The sequence below is a fragment of the Suncus etruscus genome, chromosome 18 (assembly GCF_024139225.1).
Source record: "Suncus etruscus isolate mSunEtr1 chromosome 18, mSunEtr1.pri.cur, whole genome shotgun sequence".
Lineage (NCBI taxonomy): Eukaryota > Metazoa > Chordata > Mammalia > Eulipotyphla > Soricidae > Suncus > Suncus etruscus.
In genome coordinates, this window is record NC_064865.1 from 34539197 (window position 1) to 34547420 (window position 8224).

Here is an 8224-nt window from a genome sequence, read left to right on the forward strand (position 1 = left end):
TAAGCGAACTATTCAGCCTTGTCTTTGTTCCTGAAAGAAACGTGTTCCTGCCTCCCTGTTTAATCTGGTTAATAATTAAGCTACCAATGTGTCCAATCCTAGATAAAACCGATTTATTTCTGTAACTAAGAAAAATCAATTTTAGGTTGGGGATGTAGCTCAGAGGTAGAGCACTTGCTTTGTATGCGTGAGACCTGATGAAAGGGCTTAACACAAGGGCAGAGGGAAAACCTCTCATACCCAACCTCCATTTTGCTGTTGGACGATTCTTTTTCCTTTTTTCTTTTTCTTTTTTTTTTTTGACCAAAGTGGATTACAAATCTTTCACAGTAATTTTTTTAGGTACATAGCGACATTGAATCAGGGGCATTCCTACCACCAATGTTGTCCTCTCTCCACCCCTGTTCCCAGCATGCGTCCCATATCCCCTTCCTTTGCCCCCCCCCCCCCCCCCCCGTTGCTAGTATAAGTGGTCCCCTCTGTGTCTAGCATGTTGTAGATTGGGTATCGATTCTGTTGTCGTTGGCTTTGGATTTGGTGTTTAAGTCTGATCATTTTTTTTATTTCTACTTAATGTTCATACAACTGTCTGGTCTTGGTACCCTCCATTATTCCCTATTCCTCCCTCAATTTGTGAGGTGGAACAAGATGGTTCAAATTATGTGGTTCTGTTTGAAGGAAAGAACAAAATAAAGATAAAATGGAGCAAAAATCAAATAAGCAAAAAATGGGAGAAGTCTTTCTAGAGCTAGAGCCTATAAATATCAATTTAAGAGAAGAGAAAAGGGAAGAAAAACATAACAATAATACTAAAAAAAAAAACTAAAATCAAATTCCATAGATAACCCTAGCAAATATCCTGTCTGTGACCTGCGTTTGACACTTCCCAGAGAGATGTCCGTTAAAGTTGTAAACCCTAGCTGAAGTAATCAACCAAGAATGGAGACAGACTCCCTTAAAGTTTAGATGCTGAAAATAACTCTTTAAGACCGAACAGGGCCTTTTCTGATGACTAACAGCTAAAACAATCTTGCAATTGTAGCCATATCCCCCACTATTGCGATACTGTATTCTCCCTATCTGCTCTGCCACTCTCTCTAGGAGGACATGCTCCTTTCTTTAAAGACTTGGAAAAACTAGGCTGGTAGCTGCATAATTTGGGTGTGGGACCCCCAGCAGCCATTGGCTAATAAAACTCCTTGAAATTCTTAAACGTTTTCAGGGGGTGGTCTTTACATGACTGAAACCCAACTACAATCATATTTGAGTCACGGTGTTTGAATAAAGATATTAATTAAAAAAAATAGAAATAAATGTAAAATAGATGAAAAATTAAAGATAAAATTAGAAATTAATCAGGCTCAAAGCAAAATTTGGGAAAGACAATAAGAAGCAAAATTTGGTTTTCAATAAGGATCAAAAGACAAAATTAGATTTATTTTAAGTCAGAGAAAGGTAAAGACAAAAGAAAAGAGTAATAACTATATAGGTAGATTTCATAGGTATGTACACGTGAAAACATCAGATAACCCGTGAATAACATTCAGATACATTTAAGTACCTGGAGAAAATAAACATATGACTTGATGTTTGTAAAGATTTTTAAAATTTAAATTAAAATGTTTAAATGATGGGGGGGGGAGAAATTCTTAAATGGTTTTTAGGTCTCTGAGTCTGTGACCCCCATTATACTGGGTTGAGGGAGGGAAGGATGAGTAGAAGAGCAAATATCTTGCCATGGAAAATAGTATGGTGGTGCATTGATTGCCTTGCACACAGCTGAAGCTGGTTCCACCCCAAGCATCCTCAAGTACCATGAGGAGTAATTTCTCAGTCCAGAGCTAGAAGTAACCCCAGCCTCACCCGTTATGGCTGGAAAAAAGAAAGTTGGTTTTTCCCAGCAATAGGTACCTATCAACTGCCCACCCCAGGGCCAAAGATGGTCCCTAACACCATTGGAAGCAACTTCCTTACATATACAGCCAGGAATAGCCCCCAGGAACAATGCAGTTGTGCCCCAAGTTAAAAGCAAATAAACAAAAAAAAAAAACCACTAAACTAAAAATAGGGGCAGACAGGGCTAGAGCACAATGGAAAGGGTGTTTGCCTTGTTCCTGAACAAAACGTGTTCCTGCCTCCTTGCTCAATCTGGTTAATAAATAAGCTACCTACATAAAACCGATTTATTTCTGTAACTAAGAAAAATCAATTTTAGGTTGGGGATGTAGCTCAGCAGTAGAGCACTTGCTTTGCATGTATGAGTCCCTGGTGAAAGGGCTTAACTGGGCAACCTGGGACTGATTCAGATTCGATCCCCAGCATCCCATATGGTTCTCCATAGCCTGCCAGGATGCCAGGAGCAATTTCTGAGTGCAGAGTTAGGAGTAACCCCTGAGCACTACCAAGTGTGGCCCTTTTTAAAAAAAAAAAAAAAAAAAAAAGAGGCTGGAGAGATAGCACAGCAGTAGCGAGTTTGCCTTGCACACAGCTGACCCAGGACAGACGGTGGTTTGATTCCCAGCAACCCATATGGTCCCTTGAGCCTGCCATGGGCGATTTCTGAGCACAGAGCCAGGAGTAACCCCTGAATGTTGCCGTGTGTGACCAAAAAAAAAAAAAAAAGCAGAAGTGATAGCACAATGGGTAAGGTGTTTGCCTTGCACGTGGCCGACCTGGATTCTATCCCTGGCATCTCATATGGTCCCCCAAGTCTGTCAGGAGTGGTTTCTGAGTGCAGAGCCAGAAATAAACCCTAAGTACCACCAGGTATGGCCCAAAACCTGAAAATTATATATATATATATGTATATATAATAAAAATTAAAAAGTAATAAAAGAAGCAAAAAAATGTTTGGGGCCAATGGGATAGTGCAGAGGTATGGCGCTGGCCTTGCATGTGGCAGTCAGGGATTCAATCATCAGCATTGTATTTGTAACTCTGAGTAAACCCTGAGCATAAAGCCAAGTACACCTCACCCAAAAAAAGTTGTTTATATACTCACTTACTTTTGTACAATTTGTAGCTGCCATGTATAGTCCTCAGGTTTCCAAGTAAGGAGTGATATATATTTAGGATTTTGCAGAAATTCTCAAGTTTACTTAGCCTATCACCCCAATTAAAGGAAAGAACTCTCCACAGGGCCCCTTTTAGAAATCTATTTTCTGGGCTGAAGAGATAGCACAGCAATAGGGTGTTTGCCTTGCGCGCAGCTGATCCAGGACAGATGGTGGTTCAAATCCTGGCATTCCATATGGTCCCACGCCTGCCAGGAGCAATTTCTGAGCACAGAGCCAGGAGTAATCCCTTAGTGCTGCCAGGTGTGACCCCAAAAGCCAAAAAGACAAACAAACAAACAAAAAGAACACCCCGCTTCACCAGTGCAACATTCCCACCATCAATGCGTCCCATCTTCCTTCACCCACACCCCCTGACTGTATTTGAGAAAGGCATTCTACTTCTCTCACCAATCCTTGTTTGTTCCCCGGTATCCAATATGGTCCCCTGAGACTGCCAGGAGCGATTTCTGAATTTCTGAGTGTAGAATCAGGAGTAATCCCTGAGTGCTGCTGGGTGTGGCCCAAAACAACAGCAACAAATCTTTCTTTCTTTTTTTTTGGTTTTTCAGGCCACACCCATTTGATACTCAGGGGTTACTCCTGGCTAAGCGCTCAGAAATTGACCCTGGCTTGGGGGGGGGGGGCATATGGGACGTCAGGGGATCAAACCGCAGTCCTTCCTTGGCTAGCACTTGCAAGGCAGACACCTTTCCTCTAGCGCCACCTAGCCGGCCCCAACAAATCTACTTTTCTTATGTAAGTAAATCATATGCCCCACACCTAGATAGTACCCCTAATCTGGATCATTTGAACACACACACACACACACACACACACACACACACACACACACACACACACCATAGAGGGCAGTATCACCCACTTTGGAAAACAGGATAAGAAGCAATATTGGAACCAGAGCAATAGCAAAGCAATAGGGCATTTGCTTTGCATGCAGCTGATCCAGGACAAACCTTGGTTCAATCCCCCGGTGTCCCATATGGTACCCTGAGCCAGGAGTAACCCCTGAGCATCACAGGGTGTGCCCCCCCCCCAAAAAAAAGAAAAGGAAGAAAAAGAAGCAATATTGTACAATTTGCTTTTGTTTCACAAACATATTTCAAAAGATGGCCCTTTTGGAAGCCTTAGGAATATGTAAACAAGGAATAAGAATGACTGGAAATGAGAAATAGAAAAGTAAAAGGATACCACTCACCAGTTGATTTGTCCATACTTTTTTATTGACTTTTTCTTAACTGTTACAAAGGTAAAGTGAGGTTTTGAGGATATGTAAAGGAAGGTGGCCATGCACACAAGGGGATACAGCATCATTTTATCTCAGGAAGCAGTAAACAGATGGGTCTTTGGGGACACAGCAGCAGAGGAAATCCAACTAAGAGCAAAACCAACTTAAGAGAGAGAAATGCAACATCTTCCAGAAGCCCAACAGAGAGGCTACTAATGAAGTCATCATTCAATCTGGCCACGAGTTATAAAGTCTCTGGGAAAAGAGGAATAGGAAAAGCCAATTCATCAGATAAGTACTAGAGTCATAGAATTGGTGAGTAGATTAAAGTACTAGATAGGCCTCAATGGTATAAGGAAGAACTTAAACAATCATGTTGAGATTTGGCAGGTGAATGGGCGGGTAGGACTGGTAATACCATTACAGAGATGCCATTTATGAATCAAAACTACATGTTAGACTTTGTACTAATGATTCCTAATCATGGCAGCAACCCTATTATAGGTACTGTTATTCCAATCTTAGAGTAGAACACACTGAAACTACAGGGAAATAGCTTGTCTGGTTGTGCAAGCGACAAGGTTGGAAGAACCTCATGTGAACTCAAAATATTTCCCACATCCCTATGTCTCCTTGCTCTGACTTTTGTTTCTTTGGACCATACTCAGTAGTGCCCTGGAATTAGTCCTGGCTCTGTGCTGAGAAATTACTCCTGGCAGGCTCAGGGGACCAAGAGATGCTGGAGATAGAACACAGGTCAGCCACATGTAAGGCAAATGCCTAACCTCTTGTGCTATCACTCCAGCCCCTCCATGTTCTAACTTGTTTTGTTTTGTTTTGTTTTTGGGTCACACCCGGCAGTGCTCAGAGGTTACTCCGGGCTCTATGCTCAGAAGTCACCCTTGGCAGGCTCAGGCGACCATATGGGATGCTGGGATTTGAACCACAGACCTTCCACATGGAAGGCAAACACCTTACCTCCATGCTATCTCTCCGGCACGCTCTAACTTTTTAATAAGGGGTTAGGTGAGGGTAACTTAGGTCCTGGTGAAGGTTAAAGCACAGTAAGGAGATTCAGGTCTGGACAGGATATTTCTAAGCTTCCAGAGCTACGGATCTTGATTTTGAGAACTTCAAGGAATGGAAAGGAGAGCAGGATTCTAGTGGAGGTACTTTAATTGGGGGATTTTTTGAGGGAAATACTTTCTTTGATGAGTCAGGCCCCTTGGTAGCTCCTAGGCAGTAATCCGGTAGTTGGCGTGGACCTGGGGCCTGACATCACAGACCATGCCAAGAAGTTGGGCCAGGACACGCTCACGGTTTCTCTGCTGAGAGCTCTGCATGCCCTGCACCTGGTGCCTTGTCGCCTGCTCCACCTCAGCTGACAGGTTCCCTTGGGATCCCATGGCCTGGGGGTGAGAGGGGGTAAAAAAGAAAGGAAAATGTAGAAACAGAATCTCAACTCCAGTATGTGGAAAGAAAGATCCTGAAACAAGGGCAGAAAGAAAGGCCCTCTCCAAGTCCATTCCCATCTCACAGAAATACCCAGAGAAACACAGTCCCTTTTCCCCAAGGACCTGGCATGCAACGTCATCCTAAAACAATCCCTACTATGGCTGATTAGCCATGACCATAAAACTGCTCTCCATCTCAAATGTCACCATAGACTGTGACCAAAAAAATCCCCCCCAAGCTATATAAGTCCTATGAAACTCCCAGATTTATTTTTGTTTTTCTTTTTGTTTTTGGGTCACACCCAGCAGCGCTCAGGGGTTCCTCCTGGCTCTATGCTCAGAAATCGCTCCTGGCAGGTTCAAGGGACCAGATGGGACGCCGGGATTCAAACCACCGTCGTTCTGCATGCAAGGCAAACACCATATCTCCATGCTATCTCTTCGGCCCCTCCCAGACTTTCTTATATACCACAAAACTTGACCAATATTGTCCTTAATAAGAACCTTACCACCTCATTTTATTGTAAAAATCAACTTATGCACACCTCAGTAGATGCACCTACCACCTTACAATCTAGGGACCCAGCCAATTCCTCCACAACTTACTGCTTGCTGTTTGCTCTGAAATTCCTGCTCTCGCTCTCTACGATATTGCTCCACTTCCATCTGAGCCTCCTCCTTTGCCTGCTTCAGACGCCGGGCCTTCCCTGGAGGGAAGAAAGAGCAGAGGGTCAGGATGGATCTTCTGTAAACTGTCTTAGTGGTCAGTCCTTTCCAAAAAATTTTCCTGCCTTCCAGTGGCTAACCAGGTACTAACTAGATTATAACAGCTAAACATTTGTTCTTTATCCTAGTCACCCTGATGCAGCTCTCCATCAGCTTTGAGTTTTCCTAAGGATGCAGACATTTGCTGTATCTTACTTAGATTTGTATTTATAGATCTTAAATAAGAACAAAAGACTCACTCTTTCTGGCATCTGCCACCTTCTCGGCTGCCCGCTTCTCAGCATGCAGGAGCTGCTGGATACCCTGAGACTGGCTGGCCATTTCTATGTATGACTGATGCCTCTTAGGATGATGCTATCAGGGTACCAAATGGCTCCAACCGCATACTTTGCCTGTTGGTGCAGTCCTTCTCTACTACCACTGGGTCTTAGTGCTCCCCTCTTATAGCTCAGCATCCTGCACCGGTGTCTCCCTCAAACTGATCCTCCCATTGATGGCTGGCTGGTCCTTCTCCAGCATCCCTCACTCCGGCAGTACCTATAAATACCGCCTGGTGACAGCAGAGACCATGTCCACAGCTTCTAGTTAGCATTGGTGCTGGAGTGACTAAGAAAGTGAGCTAGAGCAGAGCAGAGAGGGACCAGTACTACTGAGAGGGGAGTAGAATTGGGGAGAACAGGATTGTATGCCGGAGTTGAAATTTGGGTAAATAAGGAAGTCTTTCTTCAGGCATCATGTGTTGGGAAAAGAGTCTACTAGGTTTTCTAAATATCTAAATGCTTCTAAATTTCCAAATTTCTTTTCTTTTTTTTTTTTTTTGGTTTTTGGGTCACACCCGGCAGTGCTCAGGGGTTACTCCTGGCTGCCTGCTCAGAAATAGCTCCTGGCAGGCATGGGGGACCATATGGGACACCGGGATTCAAACCAACCACCTTTGGTCCTGGATCGGCTGCTTGCAAGACAAACACCGCTGTGCTATCTCTCCGGGCCCTAAATTTCCAAATTTCTAAATATACAATTTCTCTCTTCTTTCTCCCCCTCTCCTTTCCTTTTTTTTCTCCCCTTTTCCCAGTTCCAGGTTTCTGCTTCATTTCACTTTGCTGTCTGTGTTGTGTTTCGCCAGTTTTTCCTTTTTGATCTGTTTTTGAGTTCAGAGTGTGTATATGTGATTTTGTTTGTTTCCATTTTTATCTTGATTTTATCTTTATTCGGAGTTATGCAGCGCTCAGAAATTACTCCTGGCAGACTTGGGGACCATTTGTTGGGTCACACCCGGTGGCACTCAATAGTTACTCCTGGCAGTCTCAGGGGGCCATAGAGAATGCCGGATATCGAACCCGGGCCAGGTGCGTGTAAAGCGAACGCCCTTCCTACTGTGCTCACTCCCACCCCCAATTTATCTCTTTATCTCTCTTTCCTCTATTTGTCTTATCCTTACGCCTATTCTGAACTTCCCTCACACTCGAGGAAGATGCAACTAAACCCCCAAACGACACATCATCCAGCCTCCTTCTCCTCTGTCTGGCGCCTTTTCTGCGCCCACCGCCCAGTTTTCCGGTCTCAGGTGGAACCTTCGTCTTGAGGCTCCACAGTTTCCTTACGAGATCAGAATGAGGAGACACGCGCTCGCCCCGCCCTTTCCAAACCCGGCCCTCTCATTCGCCCTCACTCGCCTCGTCCAGCCCCTCGGGGAAGGAGAACTTCCGGTACCGCGCCTCTACGGCTCATTTCCGCCCTTTCCA

The 8224-nt window shown here is 44.2% G+C and overlaps 1 protein-coding gene across 1 annotated transcript; it reads right to left on the reverse strand.

Moving 5' to 3' along the window:
• Positions 1–4304: 4304 nt before the first annotated feature.
• ATP6V1G2 (ATPase H+ transporting V1 subunit G2) lies at positions 4305–6958 on the reverse strand. Its single transcript, XM_049765452.1, has 3 exons — positions 6722–6958; positions 6363–6463; positions 4305–5711 (listed from the first exon to the last, which is right to left on the reverse strand). The coding sequence occupies exons 1-3, from the start codon at positions 6801–6803 to the stop codon at positions 5538–5540; spliced, it is 357 nt and encodes a 118-aa protein (XP_049621409.1). The 5' UTR covers positions 6804–6958; the 3' UTR covers positions 4305–5537.
• Positions 6959–8224: the final 1266 nt, after the last annotated feature.

Bases quoted from the DNA above. Each gene is read 5' to 3' on its own strand.
- ATP6V1G2 (XM_049765452.1), bottom strand. From the start codon at position 6,803: ATGGCCAGCCAGTCTCAGGGTATCCAGCAGCTCCTGCATGCTGAGAAG. The intron at 6,464-6,721 runs GTGAGTCTTTTG...TCTTCCCTCCAG, and splicing joins GGTGGCAGATGCCAGAAAGA to GGAAGGCCCGGCGTCTGAAG. The intron at 5,712-6,362 runs GTAAGTTGTGGA...TCTCACCCCCAG, and splicing joins TTCAGAGCAAACAGCAAGCA to GCCATGGGATCCCAAGGGAA.